The sequence below is a fragment of the Nymphalis io genome, chromosome 18, assembly GCF_905147045.1.
Source record: "Nymphalis io chromosome 18, ilAglIoxx1.1, whole genome shotgun sequence".
Classification (NCBI taxonomy): domain Eukaryota; kingdom Metazoa; phylum Arthropoda; class Insecta; order Lepidoptera; family Nymphalidae; genus Nymphalis; species Nymphalis io.
In genome coordinates this window covers 8,000,570-8,023,327 of record NC_065905.1, presented here as the reverse complement: position 1 = coordinate 8,023,327, position 22,758 = coordinate 8,000,570, and the positions used below count along the sequence as shown (strand labels likewise).

At 38.1% G+C, this 22,758-nt stretch overlaps 3 protein-coding genes across 5 annotated transcripts in view; 2 read left to right on the top strand and 1 right to left on the bottom strand.

The window, feature by feature from the left end:
* Positions 1-12,863, top strand: part of LOC126775398 (GPI transamidase component PIG-S) — a 52,304-nt gene extending 39,441 nt beyond the window's left edge. For both annotated transcript variants that reach the window (XM_050497283.1, XM_050497284.1), the window contains exons 3-11: positions 505-644; positions 1,574-1,786; positions 6,408-6,605; positions 8,740-8,840; positions 9,806-9,971; positions 10,433-10,605; positions 11,515-11,656; positions 11,763-11,967; positions 12,691-12,863. In XM_050497283.1, coding sequence (XP_050353240.1) covers positions 505-644; positions 1,574-1,786; positions 6,408-6,605; positions 8,740-8,840; positions 9,806-9,971; positions 10,433-10,605; positions 11,515-11,656; positions 11,763-11,967; positions 12,691-12,805 — 1,453 coding nt within the window. In that variant the 3' untranslated portion in view covers positions 12,806-12,863. The remainder of the gene's footprint in view (positions 1-504; positions 645-1,573; positions 1,787-6,407; positions 6,606-8,739; positions 8,841-9,805; positions 9,972-10,432; positions 10,606-11,514; positions 11,657-11,762; positions 11,968-12,690) is intronic.
* Positions 12,864-16,237: 3,374 nt separating this feature from the next.
* Positions 16,238-17,852, bottom strand: LOC126775722 (uncharacterized). Its single transcript, XM_050497810.1, has 2 exons — positions 17,396-17,852; positions 16,238-16,991 (listed from the first exon to the last, which is right to left on the bottom strand). Exons 1-2 carry the CDS (start codon positions 17,802-17,804, stop codon positions 16,357-16,359), a joined length of 1,044 nt encoding a protein of 347 aa, XP_050353767.1. The 5' UTR covers positions 17,805-17,852; the 3' UTR covers positions 16,238-16,356.
* Positions 17,853-18,337: 485 nt separating this feature from the next.
* LOC126775707 (ataxin-2-like protein) overlaps positions 18,338-22,758 on the top strand; it is a 48,142-nt gene continuing 43,721 nt past the window's right edge. For both annotated transcript variants that reach the window (XM_050497782.1, XM_050497781.1), the window contains exon 1: positions 18,338-18,859. In XM_050497782.1, coding sequence (XP_050353739.1) covers positions 18,822-18,859 — 38 coding nt within the window. In that variant the 5' untranslated portion in view covers positions 18,338-18,821. The remainder of the gene's footprint in view (positions 18,860-22,758) is intronic.

Genomic DNA, 22,758 nt, shown 5'->3' with positions numbered 1-22,758 from the left:
GATAAATATTTGCACCAAAATTGTAAATAAAAAAACTAAACATACGCGAAACAAACTTGAACTTTAATTTGATAATGTAATGAATGAATTATAAACGAAGTCACGAGGGTATCGCTTTTTGTATGCAAACCATTATTTGAGAAGCGAGACACGATGTCCTTCTTATAGATAACGAAATAAAACAACATACAATTAGTTTGTAACTTTTTTAACTGCGCAATTTAAAATGCAATTAGTTGAAAAAATAACGTTAAATTTTTTTTTATATAAAATAATTTCAAGCATTTTTTAGTTGCGTTTGTGTGTATGTTAGGGGTTATTACTTTATATAAACGAATGAATTTATTACGGTCGAAAATTTTAATTTTCAATTACTTTTATGTACCAAATTTCTATGAAACAATAATTAATAAAATACTTATTGAAATGAAAGAGAAACGAAATTTATTTCTATGTTAATATTATGAGCAGGAATACAGGTTTAAACTTGTTTCAATATTTCAGGGTCGCGTTACCGTACGATAAGATAAACGCATTCGACACCGATTCGCATTACATAACAACGGAGCTGACAGTTCTAGCCAACGACGACGAGACCGCACAAGAAGTCGCAAGGCAGATCGAGAGGGCGTTTCGAGAATCAGGTAACATTGTTTTTTTTTTAAATGTGCTGCTCAATGATAAAGGCAATAATAATAAATAATATCTTGGGACATTATTCAGTCACGGCCATCTGATCCCAAACTAAGCAGAGCTTGTACTATGGAAACTGATATACTACATATACTACTTTTACTTCTCTTGAGAAGCAAGTTGGATAGGCAAAGCGAGGTGGACACATGTGGTATCAATTTAAGAGGTTTTTCATCGGCGCGTCTTCGGGGGACTCGACTCGTATGCCGTGACGGGAAACGGCGTGACGCTCTCGTATGCCTTCATGTCCCCTCTTCTCCGCTACTCTCCACTCCCTTGTCTCTTTAATTTACGAAACTCTATATATTTATCTATTTTATTATATATTTATTTATTTGTTTTCTTTAGTTACAAAAAAATATAATCACACCATCCATAAATTTCGAGGTTTATTCTGTAAGAACAAACGAAATTCAAAATAGTCGTTAAAAGTTATAAGCGATATTGACCATTATAAATATAACATTTCAAGAATACACGCGGCAAAATAGTATATTAAACATAAGTCGGTTGTCATTTGACGGGTGGGTAATGAAGTTAGTTCTTACAGAATAGCACTACAGGAATTCGGAATATTTTGCGCTCAAGTAGCGTGGATACACGCCAGATAAAGAAAGCACTACAGGAATTAGAGGAAATTTTATATATTATACAATTATGGTTTGTTTTAACTATCTATTATATATTTTATATATCTTTATATAATTTATTTAAAGCCTAAATATGTTTACTAAATTTGTAGGAACAAGAAATAGATATTCGTTTGCAAACATAACTTACATAATGTATTTAAATGTGGTCTTCTAGCAGTGCTGCCGGAACTCCTTGACGGCTGCCCCATGATAGCTGTTCTAATAGTTCTATTTCAACTTTATTCCAGACGTGATAAAGCTCAAAATCAGGAAGCAGGTTATACCGAGTAAATTACAACACTTACTGGATTCGGTGGCCGATGAACAGGAGGCGTTAGAAGATATTGGCGCAGCTTTCGATATAAAGAAACATAACACGTTTTATGTTGTCCAAAGAAAACCTTTATACCAAGATGTGTGGGTCGGGAACGAGCGAGTGGCGTTCTTCAGAGATGTTAAAGGTAATATACATTTATCTAAGGTTAATGACATTTTCCTGGTGGTATGGCTTTGTGCAAGCTCGTCTAGGTAGGTACCACCCACTCGAATCATATATTCTACCGCAAAACAGGAAAACTTGGTATTGTTGTGTTCCAGTTTGAAGGGTGAGTAAGCCAGTGTAATTACAGGCACAAGGGACATAGCATCTTAGTTGCTAAGGTTGGTGGCGCATTGGCGATGTAAAAGATGGTTAACATTTCCTACAATATCAATGTCTATGGGCGTTGATGACCACTTACCATCAAGTGAATTGAATATGCTTGTTCACCTACCTTTTCTATAAAAAATGAAACAATATTATATTATATATAGTGCCGGCCATAGCCATTTATCTGGGTAGAACGAGATTGTCGGCGAAACTTATGTTTCCGCGACATTAGCCTTGTATATAGAGACAATAGAGCCTTGATCCCTGCGATAATGCCCAAATACATAAATATGTTTTATAAGATTATTTGAAATATTCTCAGGCTATATTCGAATTAAAAACGTATCTAAAAACCAAGCTTATATTTTTTATTATATTTTTCTTATCTCCTTTACAAGTTCTCAAGCCATTTTGCATTAAAATTAATCTTATATAAATAAAGATAATAAGTTTCATCCGGGTAAATATCACTAAATTAATCAGGTTTTTGGTTTTTTTCCATTAAATTTACTTAAAGCTTCGAATAGAGGGTTAGTGTAATTTTAAGTAGAAGTAACATAACATCTTATTTAAGCTTCATCATATCTTGTGCTATGATTGCTAGCGCATTGGCAATAATAATAAATAATATCGTGGAACATTATTCACACACAGCCATCTGATCCCAAATTAAGCTTGTACGAAGCTTGCACAAAGCTTGTATGCCGTGGAGTACCGGCTTAGAATAGTACTCCCCCAATCTCATCCCGTGGGTGTCGTAAGAGGCGACTGAGGGACGGGGAAAAGGGGGGATGGGCAGCAGCGTCCCCCCTCCCATAAACATCTTACCCCCCTACTGCGCTCGCCAACACGCTTGCCCAGCGCGGCGAGTATGGGCAAACCCCTCCCTTAATGGCAGATGCGCCCAAAAAAAGGCCCCCAGTTACCGGCAAGCCCGCTAGGCCCGACCAAGGTAGCGGTCGCGGTATCGGCAGGGCAGGGGGTGCTAAGAATCACCGGTTCACGGCAGGCTACCGTATAAAACGACTGAACATGGCAACGTATAATGGACGCTCGATGAGGCTGGACCATCACCTCGCCGAATTAGAAGTAGAGTTAAGTCATATAAACTGGCATATACTGGGGTTATCTGAAGTCCGAAGACAAGGGGAGGACACGATAACTCTAGAGTCCGGTAACTTACTCTACTTCCGCGAAGGTGATAACCTCTCCCAGGGTGGTGTCGGTTTTCTAGTCAAAAAGGATCTCATTAGCAGCATTGTGGAAATCAGTAGTGTGTCGAACCGGGTTGCGTACCTTGTCCTAAAACTTTCCGACAGGTACTCCCTGAAGGTCGTACAGGTATATGCGCCAACTTCGACATACTCTGATGATGTGGTCGAAGCGATGTACGAGGACATCGCAAAGGCCCTCAACGACACCTCGAAGGCCCACTACAATGTTGTTATGGGAGACTTTAATGCTAAAGTGGGAGTACAAGATAGCGGTGAATCGAAAGTCGGACCTTACGGCTTGGGCTGCAGAAATCACAGGGGACAAATGCTGGTAAACTTTCTCGAAGCGCAGGGGCTTTTTTTGATGAATACTTTCTTTCAAAAGAAGCCTCAGAGGAGGTGGACCTGGCGAAGCCCCGATAACGTGACAAGGAACGAGATAGACTTTATCATTTCGAATAAAAGGCATTAGCAAAGACATATTTAGAGATGTTTCAGTGATCAACAGGTTTAATACCGGAAGTGATCACCGCTTGGTTCGAGGCACTCTAAATATCAACTTAAAAGCCGAAAGATCGAGAATGATGAGATCTACTCTCCGACCTACCATGCTCCAAGCTGCTCAAGGCTCCGAAAAGTTCCAAATGGAACTTCAAAATCAATTCACCGCGTTGGAAACCATAAGCAACATTGATGAGAGAACCGACACGCTGGTTAAAATACTGCAAAACACATCCCGCAAGTGTTTTCCGTAACAGAGAAGAGACAACGCACCAAAACTCTCTGCTGAGACACTCGAGCTCATGAGAAAACGACGAGAACTACCATCGTTTTTGTCAGATAAGGCCTTAAACCGAACAATAAAAACGCTGACGCGACGCTATCTCCGACGCTCCAATACCCGTGCCATCAAGGCTGCGATTGAGCAAAATCGGGGATCGAAAGTGTTCGCTCGCAAGTTTGGGAGGCCGCGTCTGACAAAACTTAAAACTGAAACTGGGGTCGTTACCTCTAGGCCTGAGATTGTCGGAGAAGTAGAGAGGTTTTATGGGCAGTTGTTCTCTTCAAGATCGGATAAACCCGTGGGAATCAGTATTGATGACCAGCGCGCCCCTCTTATGCGCCATTACTCCGAGGAGCTCCCGGTCGTTGACCAAGGAGAGATTAGGGCGGCTCTAGAACAGCTTAAAAACAACAAAGCTCCGGGAGATGACGGAATCACAACAGAGTTGCTTAAGGCAGGCGGGACTCCGGTCCTGAAAGAGCTAGCAAGCCTCTTTAATTCCGTCATCCAACATGGCAAGACCCCGGAAACGTGGAGCGGGAGTGAGGTGGTACTGTTTTTCAAGAAAGGTGATAAAACCCTCTTGAAAAACTACAGACCAATCTCCCTCCTGAGTCACGTGTATAAGCTGTTCTCAAGAGGCGTCACGAACCGTCTCGCCAGACGACTTGACGAGTTCCAGCCCCCAGAGCAAGCTGGCTTTCGATCAGGCTACAGCACCGTGGACCACATCCATACTGTTCGGCAGATTGTGCAGAAGACCGAAGAGTACAATCAGCCGCTGTGTATGGCATTTGTGGACTACGAGAAAGCCTTCGACTCCATCGAAACCTGGGCAGTGCTCGACTCATTGCAGAGATGTCATATCGATTGGAGATATATCGAGGTACTGAGATGTCTGTACAACGCCGCTACAATGACTGTCCACATCCAGGACTGTAAGACGAAGGCGATCCAACTGCGCAAAGGGGTGAGACAGGGGGATGTAATATCCCCGAAACTGTTCACCAACGCGTTGGAAGACGTTTTCAAAACGCTGGATTGGACTAGGTATGGAGTCAATGTAAACGGCGAGTACATTTCACACCTTCGATTTGCCGACGATATCGTCATCATAGCAGAGTCGCTGGAACAACTCACCGAAATGCTGCGTAGCCTAGGCGAGTCTTCCCGGTGTGTCGGTCTCGGTATGAACTTGGACAAGACCAAGGTCATGTTCAATAGGCATGTCGTGCCGGGACCGATATACGTCGAGGGGAAACCTCTCGAAGTTGTTAGTGAATATACCTACCTAGGACAGATAATACAAGTCGGTAGGAACAACTTCGAGAAGGAAGCCGATCGAAGAATTCGCTTGGGATGGGCAGCATTTGGCAACCTTCGTCAAGTCCTCAAGTCGTCTATACCGCAATGTTTGAAGACGAAAGTCTTCAACCAATGCGTCTTACCTGCCATGACATACGGTGCCGAAACGTGGACACTAACTGCGGGACTAGTCCACAAATTCAAAGTCGCTCAGCGTGCTATGGAGCGAGCTATGCTCGGAGTATCTTAGAAGGATAAGATCAGAAATGAGATTATCCGGAAAAGAACCGGAGTCACCGACATAGCTTGCAAAATTAGCAGGCTGAAGTGGCAGTGGGCTGGTCACGTATGTCGTAGGACCGATGGCCGTTGGAGCAGACGAGTCCTAGAGTGGAGACCGCGAATCGGCAAGCGCAGCGTAGGGCGCCCTCCAGCCAGGTGGACCGACGACCTTAAGAAGGTGGCGGGCACCAACTGGATGCGGAAGGCGGAGGACAGGGAGCTTTGGCGCACCTTGGGAGAGGCCTATGTTCAGCAGTGGACAACGATTGGCTGTTGATTGATTGATTGAAAGCTTGTGCTATGGAAACTAGACAATTGATATACTACATATACTACTTTTCCTCTGTAAATATCATACTTATATAGATAATTATACCCAGTCAGGACAAACAGACATGTTCATGCACATAAATGTCTGTCCTGGGTGGGAATCGAACCCACAACCTTCGGCGTGAAAGGCAACTATCTACCAACCACGCTAACCGGCCCGTCAAAATAAGAAATGGTTCTATAGAAGTGGTATTTATTTAATTCAGACAATGCAAATGGCAGATTTATTCCGCTGTCCACTTCTTAAAATAAATTATTTAATTATTTAAGACTTTTTTTTCACTTTTGTAAGACCTAAACTGCGGCGATATTGTGTTTTTTTAATTATTTATGATCTGTGTTACTAAAAATGTAACGATTCGAACGATATTCCATACATAAAAACCTATTCTAACATTTCAAGGCTATGCTGGAATAATAACTCACATACATATAAAAATCCTGAAAACATTACACTCCTTTTTTGGGCTGTCGTGTAAAAACAATAAACGTACCTATTTATTTAAGTAACTTTTCAGCATGTTCAACCATCATCCAAGCTCTGGAAAAGTGGATATACGAGCCATCAGTACTCATCGGCGCAAGGTCGGAGGTAGCGGACGCCGCAAGACAGATTCGGTTCCCGAGCGGACCCGGCTACCACGTGGTGCTGTCTGTGGTGCATCCGAATCCACAGCAGATGAAAGTGAACTTCAATCCTCGAGACGCAATTGAAGGTAAAGTTTTTTTGTTTATTTATTCAAAGGGCAAGGCCATGGCTTTGAGCCGGTTGTCGTGGTTGGTAGATACTTGCCTTTCACGTCGAAGATTGTGGTTTCGATTTCCACCCAGGACAGACATTTGTGTGCATGAACATGTCTGTTTGTCCTGAGTCTGGGTGTAGTTATCTATATAAGTATGTATTTACAAAAGAAAAGTAGTATATGTAGTATATCAGTTGTCTGGTTTCCATAGCACAAACTTTGTACAAGCTTAATTTGGGATCAGATGGCCGTGTGTGAAAAATGTCCCAGGATATTATTATTATTATATGGCCAATCCATTGGCAATATTAAATAATAAATACATCCTCGCAATACTAGACAAGTGAATATATTTACATATTAAATATATTTATATGCACACCTTGGGAATGAAACGATCGCCTCCAGGGAATTTCGAATAAAAACAACAATACAAATCTTTTGTTGTAAATTACGTGTGATTGTAAAGTATGAGATGTAGAAAAAAAAATGTCGCTGAGTTTCTTTCGACGGTTTTTCTCAGGTCTGATGTGTTTATTTCCGAACCGGATTTATGACAATCAATAAGTAAGTGTAAAGCTTCTATATTGAATAAAGAATTTTGACTTTGATTAAAACAATGGTGAATTTAGAAACATAAGGATTGATATATGACTTGAAGTAAATCATTCTCTATTCTAAATAATAGATTATTTATGCGTGACCCAAATGGTTATTCAATAGCGCAATGGTGTACAGACTACCCATGTAAAAGTCGAAGGTTTGTTCCCAAGTCCTGGGGCGGGGCTATTGTCATCCCCACTACAAACACAAGCCGTACGCTTGATTGGAGGGGTGAATAGGAATGTTAGTAATTCTTTAAAAAAGTGCGTTAAATACTAGATTTTTTTTTATTAGTATGTGTTGGTCCTTCGTCTGAAATCTTTTATATTGTTTTGGATTTCTTTTTAATTTTTTTTATTTCGCTCCCAAAATTGGATACAATAAATTAGGTGAGGTATATATGTACATGAACACATTAAATAAGAATAAAATAATTGTATCCTACTATTTTGAATGCAAAACAGCATGCAAAAATATTATATAAGTCATAAAAAATCTGGAAATATATATTGATAAACAATTAAAGATATGGATAATTTGATGTAAGAGGATTTTTTTTTTGTAGAATAAGAAGGCGGACACGCATATTGGCCACCTGATGTTAAGTGGTCACCAACGCTCATAGACAATGGCATTGTAAGAAATGTTAACCATCGCTTACATCACCAATGCGCCATCAACTTTGGGAACTAAGATGTTATGTCCCTCGTGCCTTTAATTTTATAAAATGAGATGGTAAGTGCCGCCCGCAGACATTGGCGATGAAAGAAATATTAACCATTCCGTACCTCGCCAATGCACCACCAACGTTCCCAACGTCCCAACTAAAATGTCATTAAAACACTGGCTCACTCACCCTTCAAACCGGTACACAACAATACCAATTACTGTTGTTTTGCGGTAGAATATCTAGGATATAGGGAGTGCACTTGTTTTTTTTTATGATCTAGGAAAATGGACGAGCAAATGAGCCACCTTTTGTCAAGGTCACTACCATAGAAAATGGCGATGTAAGAAATATTAACTATTCCTTACACTACTGTGCCACCAACCTTGGGAACTAAGATGTTATGTCTCTTGCCTGTAGTTACACTAGCCCACTCACCTATAAGGAAGAAATGGCAATAATAATATCCTGGGACATTTTTCACACACGGCCACCTGATCCCAAATTAAGCAGAGCTTGTATTATGGAAACCAGACAACTGATGTACTAAATATACTATTCTTTTGTAAATACATACTTATATAGATAATTACACCCAGACTCAGGACAAACAGACATGGTCATGCACACAAATGTCTGTTCTGGGTAGGAATCGAACCAAATCGAATCGAACAACCTTCGGCGTGAAAAGGCAAGTATCTACCAACCACGCCAACCGGCTCGTCAAATAAATAATATTAATTGTGTAGAATAAAATCGACACAAGCATTAATTAATTAATTAAGTATTAATCGTGACTGTACAGCTCACTGATCGATAAATAGTAACATGTTACAGACTACATCGGCTCCTTCGTCGACGAACTGTCCGATTTGCACAATTTCACACTCAAGTCCCAGTGGCTTCATCTGCTGGACTTTGATTTCGAAGCTACCGAGGTACGCCCCTAATCACATTGAATTATTAATTTGTTTAATAATATATTATTTTTAATATACGAACTCGTTGATAAGAACTTGCCCAACTTGCGGAGCACATTTTGATCCTAGCGGAAGATCGCATGCTTAAATTTGGGTGAGCATGCTTATTTCATACGCGCTTGGCGGTCAAGGTAACGTCGTGTTCCGGGCTGTAATCTGCCAGTCCCACATAAGTATTGTTATATATAAATAAGAATATATTGTATGATAAATAATCGAACGTCACGTACATATATTTTCCTACTCTTTTTCTCTAATATTTTTCAAAGTAGTAAATTATTAATTTTGACTAAACGGAGTACCGATGCTCCAAGGACTGGCTTTTATGTTTACCAGTTTAAGAGTCCAAGGTTCTAAACTAAAATACTCAGTAGCATTACATAGTTAGACTGGCTGGCTGGGTAACGTTCAGCCGGTTAGGACGGGTCGGTGCCGGTCCATCGGATTACTAGAGTGAGGGAATGAAAAGGGCACCCGTGTACGCGCTCGCGTGCGCACTCCTACATTTCGTGAGCCGGTCGAGTCGAGAAAGATCAGCGCGTCGTGCTAACGGCCGGCCGGCGGCAGGTTTCCTGCTTCCCCCTTCCTTCTTAAGTCCAAGCGAGCTGGTTCTCGATGTCACCGCCTAACTGTGGCATCAATTCCATCGCGAACAAAGAAATTTGGCAACTCCTTTCTTTGTCGCACTTCCAAAAAATGGAATTCCTTACCAGCTCACGTGTTCCGCTCCTCTTACAACCCGGGTTCCTTCAAACGAGGCGTGAAGAGGCATCTTTGCGGGCCGGCAAGGCGAAGGTGGCTAGTGCAGAACGTTTTTCCCGTCTGTACTGGCCGTCGTCGCGTTTGGACTCTACTCCCACTTACCATCAGGTGGAGTAGAGTCATTTGCCCTCCCGGCAAATATAAAAAAAAAAAAAAAAAAGGTGCGGGCGGCGGGCGCGGCGGCGTGGGCGGTGCGGCGCGCGCGCCTGCCGCTGCTGCTGACGCGCCTGGAGGGCCGCGCCGCCACGCACGTGTCGGAGTGGCCCACGCTCAACCTGGCGCTCTACGTCGCGCCCTGCCACCGCGCGCCGCTCGTGCTGCACGACGGTACGTTATGCACTGGCGGCTCCGGCGGATCCACTGGGTGACTATACGATCGCGACTCGAAGAGAAGGATCTACTTTTATTTGAACTGGTGGGAGAGCTTTGTGCAAGCTCATCTGGGTAGGTCCCACCCACTCATCAGAAGTTCTACCGCAAAACAGCACCGTTTGAAGGGTGAGTGAGTCAGTGTAATTACGGGCACAAGGGACATAACATCTTAGTTCCCAAGGTTGGTGGCGCATTGGCGATGTAAACGATGGTTAACATTTCTTACAATGCCATTGTCTATGGGCGTTGGTGACCACTTACTGTCAGGTGGCCCATATGCTCGTCCGTCTTATTACTCTATAAAAAAAAAGAAGCTCAATATGGAGAAGTCAATTGTTGGCATTACCGAGGTCAACTATAGTGAGTATACACTGGGTAACCTTTAATAGTAACAGACGTTTCGCCGTTCTGCACAGAGAATGAAATTTCACCACCGGTGCAAGCCTTTATGTCACCTAAGTGGGGGGGAGTGGTCTTCGGCAACCCCACGCCGGAGGAATGTCAGGAGCGGGTATACACGCCGCCCGTTAACCTCATCATGGGCACTTTTCTGTCACAATTGCGGAAGTTGCTCGGCATCACTGACAAGGTGAGTTATATTTTTTACTCGTAATTTAAAAAAATGACATTCAATATTCATAAGTGACAGTACATTAATCTTTACTATATTAGAAAATATTTAAAAGATTTCCTTACTTTTTGCTTATTTACTTGTTAATTAAATACAATCTTTGATTTTCGTGTCGCATAACGTGTAACAACAAAGTGACACCAATCGCAGCGCTGCATCGCTCAAACGCACATTCGACTGGAGTTTATTTAAATCCACTTGAAATTTTTTATCAGTGTTTTCTTCGAATCAAATTACTGATAAACCCTCAGACTTATAATAGCGACCGCGGTCACACTTCCTGGGATTGATATGATATGATAATCAGGAAGAACTAAGTAAGCGTGTGATTGGTTAATCTATTATTCTATTTAAGGTATATTTTCACTCTTACATTATACATTTATTGTTTACAAGTTTCGGAAATATTTGATTTTGTCCCTGACACATTAAATATATTTAACATGCGGTCCGTTTTTGAAAATTAACAATTAGTTTTAAGCTACTACTAAGTATTTTTTTTAAATAATCAAATAATCAATTTAATTTAAATTTATTTTAATTGAAAGTCCGACTGACATGTGCGCGTAGATATTGGTATCACAACCGGCCGCGTACCGGCAGCGCAGCCAACCATAAAAATTGATGCCAGGTCCCTGTCTGTAATTGAATTGGCTGAGTGTGTCAGGAATTCAATCGGCACCAGCACGCGCTATCGCTTTTAGTAAAGTAACTAATTACCTTTAAAATCTTAATTAACGATGATAATTAAATTATAGATCCTCCCAAACGTATCGCTTAGATCCTCCAAAAAGCAAATTCGATAGTCGATCCTGTAACGTTATGCGGTCGGGAGTAGTCCCGTGTGGTGACGTGTGCGCTGCGCAGGCGGCGCTGGCGCGCGCGCGGCTGGCGGCGGCGCGGCGCGTGGCCCCGCGCGGCTGGGAGCGCGACGCGCTGCTGCGCCTGCGCGCGCTGCAGCAGCTCGCCTCCGCCGAGACCAGCCTCAAGTCGCTCGCCAAGCTGCTCGGTACGCCCGCGACCGCTTCTCGTGGAAATACGATTGTGTAGTACTGCTCAGCTACACTGCACTTTAACAACACACGGCTAGCCGTTCCTCCGCCGATTATTTGCAGGTGAGATCTCTAACATCGTAATAAACGACGAGGTCGGTGCGTCGATAAACCTCGCCGTGAGCAGCATCCACCTCGCCACCGAGCACATGGAGCGGGGCGATCTGCTGGAAGCTCACCGGTTCTCGCAGCAGGCGTTCCTGGCGGCCGAGACCGCATTCATGGAGCCGAGTCTCCTGGCCCTCCTCTACTTCCCTGATGACCAAAAGTAAGATGTCTAAACAATATAACCGACGCACCACTCCAGCATAAGTAATACATACTTATGTATGGATTGGTAACTCTGTTCGTCTGTTACGTTTCTATGACTAAGCATCTGAAAACGATTTCATATACACTTGTCATGATGGACTTCCCCACGGTGTTGTCCAATTAATAAATACAATTAATTAAATCTGGAGCTTTTTTTTGAACGCGCTAATCTCAGGACCTACCAGTTCTCTTAAGAAAGGTTAAAAACAAAAGAAAGAACGTCATGAGTCAGTTGTGAACAAATTAAACTCATAACATGTAAGCTCATTCGAATTTGAACCCTCAATTTTTAATTTAGATCCAGGAGCATTTTATTTGTAATAAATAGGTGGACTGGTTATTTGGCTACCTGACGGTAAGCGGCCACCACCGCCTGCAGACATTGTCGCTGTAAAAGAAATATAAACATTCCTTGCATCGTCAATGCGTCACCAACTTTAGGAACTAAGATGTTCATTGTGCGTGCAGTTACACTGGCTTAACCGGTACACAACAATACTAATATAGTATAAATAGTGATTGTGTCGGTAGAATAAGTAATAATAATAATACGACGTTGAATGGGTGGTACCTAGATGGGCTTGTACATAGCCCCAACTATCTACCACCAAGCAAAGTTAAGTTTTAATCACAAAGCCGTATCAGATCACTATAGTCCATATATTTGTTTCATTTGCAGGTACGCAATATACATCCCTCTCTTTCTACCAATCATGTTTCCCGTCGTGTTGTCGCTGAAGAACCTGCTGCTGTGGTTCCGGGGAAAACCCGTCCATAAGGAGAAGACTGATTAAGCTCTTAACTTTATAACTTATTCGTGTGGGTATAAATAATAAAAAAAATGTATTACAACTTGCTTATTTCTCATTTTATATTGGTATTCTTGAGTTTAAGTTTTGAAATACTAAAATTTATTAATAATGATTTTGTGAGGAATTTATACTAGTATCTAATTGACATCCGATTAAGAATTAAATACAGAAGAAACAATTTCTACCTTTGGCTTTCACAAGCTTAACAAATATTGATATTTCTATAAAAAATATATTTAACAGTATCTACCACACAGTGGCGTAGCAGGGGAGGGGTGGGGGTGGCATTTCACAGGTGGTGGTAGAAAATATATTCTTTTTTATTCATTTTCTTTACATATAAGTTATTCACATGTCAAAAGTCATTTTCACTTATAAGGTTACTGTTATTAATTAAGAGTACAAAAAGCCCTGTGGTAAGAACGCGTGAATCTTAACCGATGATCGTGGGTTCAAACTCGGGCAAGCACCACTGAATTTTCATGTGCTTAATTTGTGATTATAATTCATCTCGTGCTTTACGGTGAAGGAAAACATCGTGAGGAAACCTGCATGTGTCTAATTTCACTGAAGTTCTGCCACATGTGAATTCTACCAACCCGCATTGGAGCAGCGTGGTGGAAAAAGCTCCAAACCTTCTCCTCAAAAAGAGGAGAGGAGGCCTTTAGCCCAGCAGTGGGACATTCACAGGCTGTTACGGTACGGTACAAAAATTACTGAACAGATTCTAATCATGAGGGAATATTTGGGTGTATAATTAAGGCTCTGCATAAATTGGCTGAAATATAAGCAATGTTGCATGTTGTAAATAATCACGCCGACTCTGGTGTGTGCCGCGTAAACCAATAATTTTAATTATGTAACTATATACGCGTTTTATATTTTGTTCTGTTATAATGTCATTTCATGAGTTTCGAGAAACAAAGACGCCCAAAAAATTTGTATTTACTTTGTCAGATAAAAACGTTCAAATTATCAAATCTGATCTTGAAAGAATTAACATACGATTAGTCTGGCAACTCACGGCAAATAGCCGACGGTATTATTATTAGATTTATATAACTTTTATAATTGAAATTGTGGAAAAGACTTGTCGGTTACTTCCTCGGTAGAATCTATATTCCGAACCGATGTCAGTTTAAAACTTTACATTTTGATATAATCCTGAAAAATGTCGATTCACATACCTTGTATATACTATTTTGATAATATTTTGTAAATAAAACAAGTAATTGCTTCACGATATATATTTATATGATGAGGTAATTGTTACAATCTAATATAATAATGTCATTAAACATATATTTAGTAATTAAATTGGCGTCAACATATTCATTTACCGATTCGTATTAATGTTTACATGCATAAATACTAAAACATTTTTTTTATAGAATAGGAAGGCGAACGAGTATATGGACCACCTGATGGTAAGTGGTTACCGACGCCCATAGACATTGGCATTGTAGTTAATGTTAACCATCGCTTACATCACCAATGCGCCACCAACTTTGGGAACTAAGATGTTGTAACATGTGCCTGTAATTACACTGGCTCACTCACCCTTCAAACCGGAACACAACAATACCAAGTACTGCTGTTTTACGGTAGAATATCTGATGAGTGGGTGGTACCTACCCAGACGAGCTTGCAAAGCTCTACCATCATTTGTTTAAATCAATTAAATACTAGAAAATGTAACCCGTTATAAATACATAAGGAGATGTAAGTATATGTTGACACCAAGAATTCACATATACAATATTTATAATAATGATTACATATATTTTCATATTTAACTGTATAAGTCAAATAGGATGCTGTTGATATGTTGAAAGACGTCACTTCTCACGGAAGTGAGAACAAACTCGAAACACGATCGTGAAATTTCTGAAAGTGATAAGCGATATTGATAATAAGTGAGTCGACTTTCGACATTTCACGAGCGAGACAATTAACGAGTTACAAGTACTGCTGGCTTAGATAGAACTAGTGAAATGTATGTACAGTTAGCCCAAAAAAGTATTAAGTTAAATGTTCATACCAAAGCAATGTTATAAATATTGCAAATAAGTAATGTAAGCAGTAATACGTTAATAAAACATTACATCGAACCGGGATTTTAACCAAATGACTCAATATCTGCAGCCTTACAAGTGAGCTACTAGATACGAAGACGCATTAAATTGGAATTCAGATGGCACCATAGACACTGTAAAAAGTACTCGAACGAACCACCTCTTTCGGGATTGACTGACCTCAACTATGTATTACAATATATAATTTGTTGAATATTTCAAGTAAATAACGTTGAGTATACAAAATGCCAGCGACATTTCATCGCAACGAGTTCCTACCGTGTCCTGATAAATGTTTATCGATAGTACGACACGAACGCTTTGTATTTGCGTTTCTCTCACAACCGTCTTTGACTCCTGAGTTGCTTAATACAATATGCTTGAATAAAGCGGAATAAAGTTTTTTATTATAAAATACGCCTCCGATATTAAATTTAATAAATACAAAGATTTTAATATATATGTACTTATTACAAATTATTTAAATCTTATATATGTATATATATTTTAATAGATGTAAACGGAACTATAAGGTATGAAATTTAAAAGGTAACGTGTAATAGTGTTTTGCATATGCTATTAAATTTTATTTTTCGTCTAATATTTATATATAACAGTGTTTATATATAAAACTCCCTTTTATAATTTGACATAACTTAATTAACATATATTATAATTATAAAAAAATTATGATGACAACATTAAATATATACGTACATGGCAACAATACTACTAATATCTTGAACATGTTCAAAAATATATATAATTAAATATATATATTAATATTTGTCTTTATGTAAATAGGTGCTATCTCAAACCAAACAGCAAGAGGGAAAAGTAACTATATCAGTAAATAAGTATATAGAATGGTTTTATACACATTTATATAAATATATATAAAAAGGCAATGGCTTGACTGACTGGCATCAACGCACAGCTTAGAATACAAGAATTTATATTTGCGATTTTAAAGCTTTCGTCAGGCAATGTAGAGACGCACTTAGAAGTATACGAAATTTTGATTTTAAGGAAGTCGTATAACCATCCCCTAATCTTGAACTTAACTAAATAAATATAGTCATATAGGGATAAGATAACAGAACTTGCTTATATATTTTAATTTCCGCTGTCGAACTGATAAAACTAGTATCTTTAACCTTAAATAAACTAATTCTATTGAAATATGCTCTATTAAATATATTTTTTGTCCCATCGATACACTGGCAACATTATCGTCAAAGTCGTTAAAGTTATTGGTAACTATAAGTGCAGTGTTTCAATTTAATATTACGCCTCAATAATAAGAAGTTCGTTGTTAATTAATATACAACCTTAAATATGTGCTTATAAAATATTTACTACGAAGAGTGCCGTTTCCAAAATGTGCTAACTTTTTAATCTACGTGAATATAACACGAAGGGCTAATATCATTCCGCCGCTACAGATAAGTACGTATATTACGACTCGATCCAGTCCGTCTCGGTGATCATCGCCATGTTCTCGCCCTTCCCCGGGAAATAGTCCAACTCCCACAGGGAGTTGCTCAGGACCAGTGTTTCCCCCTCATTCAACTGAACGTTTAAAGTATAACAAATGTCCTCACAGGGAGCTCGTGGTCGTAATTGGACGAAGGTTTTCCCCCTCAACTGAGACATTACGATCAGACCTATATCAAGCTCCAAATGCTTGAATCTATGAGTATCGTAGTTCTTCGATAGCAAGAGCCAATTAAAGTGTGAAGGAGGAATGTGGGGGGAGAGGAAATAAGGCCTCGGGGCAAGGATTCTGAACGATTTGACTGCTCGTATATCGCAGTTCTGGAAGTGGACAAACCAGCTCGGTATGTCTGTGTTAGTGATTCTGGACACCACTTCTTCTAGGTCCATGGGCTGTTTACCAATACGTATGTTTGTAAGGATCCTACAGGGAACGGAATCTCGGAGTCTGTCGTCGCTGCTAATGAAATTAGTGAGATTCAGTTCGGAAACTGACCAATCGTAATAGGCGTCGGTCACGATCACTGGTGCGCCTCTCAGCAAGTGGTGGTTGAAAACCTCATTGTAGGTGGCATCTGATACCCTGGCGATGTTTCCTGGAATTCATTATTTTTCTTAAGAAAACTATACTCACAAATAACGCATCATTTAATTATTACACTACATATCTTAGACCAATTTATTGTTTTATTAATTTGGACATATTAAAAGAAAACATGCAATATTGTAGAGTAACAATGTCATGTCTCGCTGTTCACCCACCAATGGTAAGATAATATAGGTATGGTACCATCGTAAATTAAACTATTATAAACTAATAAAAGGCTTATTAGTGATAACATTTTTAATATACTGAGTTCGAATACATTATATGGAACAAGAAAATGGGTATTTCTTAAAACATCGATGCCATTTATAACATACAGAAAAAAATGAAAATCTAAATTAATTGAATTCTCTGATCGAGTACGTACTTGATGAATATACATATACAACTTACTTATCGCTTCACATGTAATACAATCAGCCGTCGAAAAGAGATCATTATCCAAATTCTGTGGCTGCGATTTTTCTATGAGACACTTATTATAATACAACGGCGTCCAATCCCAGACGGGTAGTACCTTTATCAGTGTAATTCTTGCGATTGCTGTAGCATGCCATTGAAAAGTATCTGTCTGGCATACAGTATACCCAATCGCTAGTACCATTACAAGAATAAGGAATCCCCTGGTCCATCTTTTGATTGACGCCTTTCGAACAGCGTTCGTCAAAGGGCGACATATGATGTCCATCTCTTCATCGCTAATTCCAGCTTCTTTACAATATTCATAAAAGGAACGGACTTCTGAATTAATCAATTCGAATTTCTCTCGCTGAGAAATTTTTGGCGCGGTTTTAACACTCATTTTTGGTGTGACCTACAAATCCACGTACACCAAAGCGATCGATATTAAACTCGGTCGGAACTCGGAATCGTAGCTTATCGATACACATACGAAATTCGCGCGCGCGCGTCAAGGTTCTTTGAAAACAGATTAAAAATATTTCAGATAAAATATGTAATATTTCAAAAAATATATGTATAATATGTGTATTCATCTAAAATATTAAATAAATTAATTTAGTTAACGACAAACAAAATATGTAATAAAATCAGTATGGAATTAAATATTACATTTTAAATAACATAATTATTACAGTCAGTACTGTTCCATGTTAAATAATTTGTATTATTGTAGCAAAATCTACAAATCACATTTTTCTACTATTAAACCATAATGTTTTGCTTTTATTCTTTGATATTAATGCATACAATAATAATAGTATAAATAAATACAAAAAGTAAACAAAAATGTTAATATTTTATATAATAGTAACACAAAGATCCTCCGCCATATTAGAAGAACCAAGTGGAAGTTGGTCAATCAGTGATCTTAATTATTGTTGTTTCTTTCAATTAAGTGATACATATTAAAAAATCGCTTAAAATATTTGATTAATTAATTTGTTATTTTTATACCGTTCAAATTAATGGTAAAACGAGATAATTAATTTTTTGCAATACTTTTGACGAATACGTCACAGCGCCATGTTGTATTCCTGCGCTGATTGCAGGCACGAGAAATCTGCCAATCCGTTTATTTTTTGGGATTAGTGCCCGAGAATAAATCGAACTGCGATTTTGTACTCAAATATATTTTAATTTATATTTGTTGGCAAATGTTAAACAACTTTAGTGAATTCGATGCATCCCTGTTGTCGCATTTCGAGTGCTAACTCCTAATTTCAACTGCAGTTTTGTGCATCCGCGAAAGTTGAAAGGACTGTGTTGTAAAAGAAAGAAGTGATAATTAGCCAAAATTCCGGTCCCTACGCGCAGACGAGAAGGTGCCTACCCGCCGGGGCAGTCAGGCGAAGGAGATATGAACAACAAACGAAAAAATCGTCAAGGGCCGCCGAGGTAATGCCAGTTTATGTACATCAACTTTCAGCGTTAAGGTGACATGTCTTTGTTATTTAGGCCATCTTTCCTCGAGTAGCGAATATCCGACATTTCTGGTGTCACGTTGACAAGTTTTAGCTAGCGTGATCACAAAGGATGTGTAAACAAAACGCTTAGATTCGTATTGCGAATTCGTGCGGCGCAAGGTTCGCCGCGGCGACCGTCCGCCGCGTACGCTCTAATCGAGATGTTTGGCCTACTTTTGCTGTGTACTCATGACGATTAATATAGCCGCGTGCGAACAGCTGATCCCCGAGCTTGGACTAATACCAGCAATTACTAGCTTATTTTTATTAGTCCTTTTCTTTCACCCTGTGTAGTGTCTGCATCAGTTACCACAGGTAATTGTACCCTCTTATTTATTACAAACATCCATTTTATTTCTATCATATCCTTAAAATAAAATGTACATACTTATAGTTAAACTTTTTAAACCAGCGATCAAAATGATTGTTACTGGCAAATGTCCAATTTGTTAATTAGACTTTTATCCTAATTGTACATTCCTGAGATAGTGTTTGATAAATATTTATTTGTTACTATTAATTATTGAGTGATCATAACTTTCATTATGATTATTATATTCCTATACCCTAAAATGAAATCCAATGACCCTTAAAGATTTATTAACTTATGTGAGGAGTATCAATATAGATAATATTTAATATAATTAACATAGTTTATGTATAAGGATCTATAAATAACAGAATAACAGCAACTTCTCCGATGGTTACATTGTTTTACTAATTTGTTAAGAAAATTAATTATCCAGCTTGGACGGTAATAAAGTTATCTAAATTAATCTAAATGACATTAAAAAAACATGAGTTAGCGTAAAGTGATTTTATCAATACATAGCTAATATTCTTAGTAGCTTTGTTATACTTTGCCTTTATAATACCTAGAAAATAAAGATGGTTATGAGAAAAATACAATTTCTTAAATAATCTATGTAACAATGTTACATACTTAGTGTTTCATGTAAAATTAATTCTTATGAAACATTTGCTTTCAAATTTTGATTAGCAAAACTAACTAAATAAGATTTAAAATCACAAAGATTAGAAGTTGTGCTAAATGCACATTTCTCCAGAAAATTTGAAAAAAAAACCTCAAAGTTTGAAACATTAAATGATAAAAGTAAGCAAACAATTTTCATGTAATTTCAAGCTTGTTATGTTTACTAGTGCTAATTGTAGGACCACCTGAGTAGGAACAACCAACTCGTACCTCACTCACTAAACAGCTACACACTGTATTGCTGTGTTCGGGTTTCAGGTGTGCCAGAGTAATTAAAGGCACAAGTGACTTAACATCTTTAATAGTTTACAGTGCCAACGGTCAGTAATAAATATCTACCATCAGTTGCCTCCCGCCTCACTGTCTTCCTATAATAGGAACTTAAACTAAAATGTATTTTATATCCTTTTAAATTTAAGGTTATACATGTCATATGTCATAAAGTCATTTCTTTGTGTATATTTTGTTAGGATACATATCTAACTCCTAAAACATTAACAAGATTAAATTACAGTAAAGAATGAGTTATAATTAATAATAATTAGTAATTGATCTTGGTGATTGATTATGAAATAAAACTACACACTAATAATTGAGCAACCTTTTCTTTTAAAGTTTAAGTAGTTCTCTCATTTAAACGTTCGAAACTCACCACATTAGTATAGATGTACCCTACTGGTGGTAGGGCTTTGTGCAAGCTCGTCTGGGTAGGTACCACCCACTCATCAGATATTCTACCGCAAAACAGCAATACTTGATATTGTTGTGTTCCGGTTTGAAGGGTGAGTGAGCCAGTGTAATCACAGGCACAAGGGACGTAACATCTTAGTTCCCAAGGTTGGTGGCGCATTGGCTATAAGCGATGGTTGACATTTCTTACAATGCCAATGTCTAAGGGCGTTTGGTGACCACTTACCATCAGGTGGCCCATATGCTCGTCCACCTTCCTATTCTATAAAAAAAAAAAGATGTTAATATCATCACATTGTGATCTCATTTTAAATATTTTGTAAATCTTTTACGTAAACTTAAATAACAATAGATTTTTCACTAATATCAAAGTACACTTATAAACAATAGGAACAATGGAAGATTTTGTTACGTGACTGATATATTACGTTTTTTAAAAGTTTTTGTTATAATTATACACAAAAAACCTGCCCACTTCAGTATACCAACATAGTGTTAACTGATAATATTCATAATATTTTCTAATTGAGTTTGTATTATAAATAAAGGTTTGTGTCATCATGTTTGTTATTGAATAGATCCACAATGTTAAACATTAGTACATATGCCCAAAAATTACATTAAAATACATAGCATATACATGAGGGGAACAACTCCTGAATAAAATAATTGGAGGAGCTTTACACTCAACTTGAATGAGTTACTGTAACAAAATTTGTTCAGTTTTGGTACAAATCAGAACGCCTTGTTGGTGTAATGCCTAACTAATAAGTCTGCAAATTCCAAGGTTGTGCTCATTAATAGTTATTAGGTTTTTATGTTAATTAATTATCAGTCACAGCCCAAAGTCTGGATATTGCCGATGCAAACTTCCCTACATTCGAATTATAAGAGTGACATCCCATGTTATTATGAGAGTGAGGGAATAGAGCGAACTCGTGTTGGCGCGTATACCTGTGCACTAGTAAAATTTTCTGTGCAATGACTTCCCCCTAGAGAATAACTGCTGTGGCCGAAATTGGTCAGAACGGCACCATATGTCCGAACTGTTTATTTACTAAATATGTATAGATAGGCTATGTTTGCATCATTAATATGTACTTATTTCAACATAGAAGCTATATTTTTTTATATATGTAAAAATGTGTATAAGCCCACATTATGAAAATCCAATTCACTACAATTGACTTAATTTGATTATAGCTATACTTGTAAATGTTAAGCATGGGAAGCTCATCATATTTAATTTTGTGTGTATTTATGTTAGTTTGTATTATATCTAAATAGGTAAAATAAAAATACAATAGTCAATTAAATTCAATACTCTCTTGATATTTTGGAAAGATAAGCTTAGATATTGGCTATGTGTTGACAATCCCACTTGGAGCAAAGCTGAACTAAACTCACTTAAACAAAAGCACAAAAAACAGCTATTAATATATTTTCAAATATCTATCAATTTAAATCATATATCAATTCCTGTTCTGCAATCGCTTGGAAACAGAATTTATAAATAATTAGAGTAATGAATTGCATCAGTCATATTAAATTAATTCACTCCTCAATGACTGCTTATTAGATCAATAAAATGAATAACCCATGTTTGCAGAAAACTTTTTTAGTTATTAATGAACCAGCAACGTGTATGTAATAGTGTATTGTAGTATTCAGATCTGAACTACTTTACTTTAGTGTATGTTCGATAAGGTCCATAGTGTCCACTATATATCGATGATTATTCAATCATATTTTAAATTTTTTATATAATTCTTAATGTTGTTGACATGTAATTGCTGGGTGCATAATTTTATGTCCATTGTATATACATATATATAGAATGTGATTGTTGTCTTACATACTATACATATCGAGTATTACTGAAAATGGGAAGGGAAACTTACATTAATTTTACTCAATAAGAAACACTATAATAAATAGAATAAAGTAAGAAATACTCCCTTACTTTGCTAATTTGCTACAAACCTTGATACTAAGATCTTATGTCCCTTGTGCCTGTAGTTACACTAAGACTGGAATACAATAATAATAAGTATTACGGTTTGTTCGTGGAATATGTTATGAGTGAGTGCTATCTATCCAGACTAGCTAGTACACAGCCCTACCAAGTGAGTTTGTTTATCCAGATT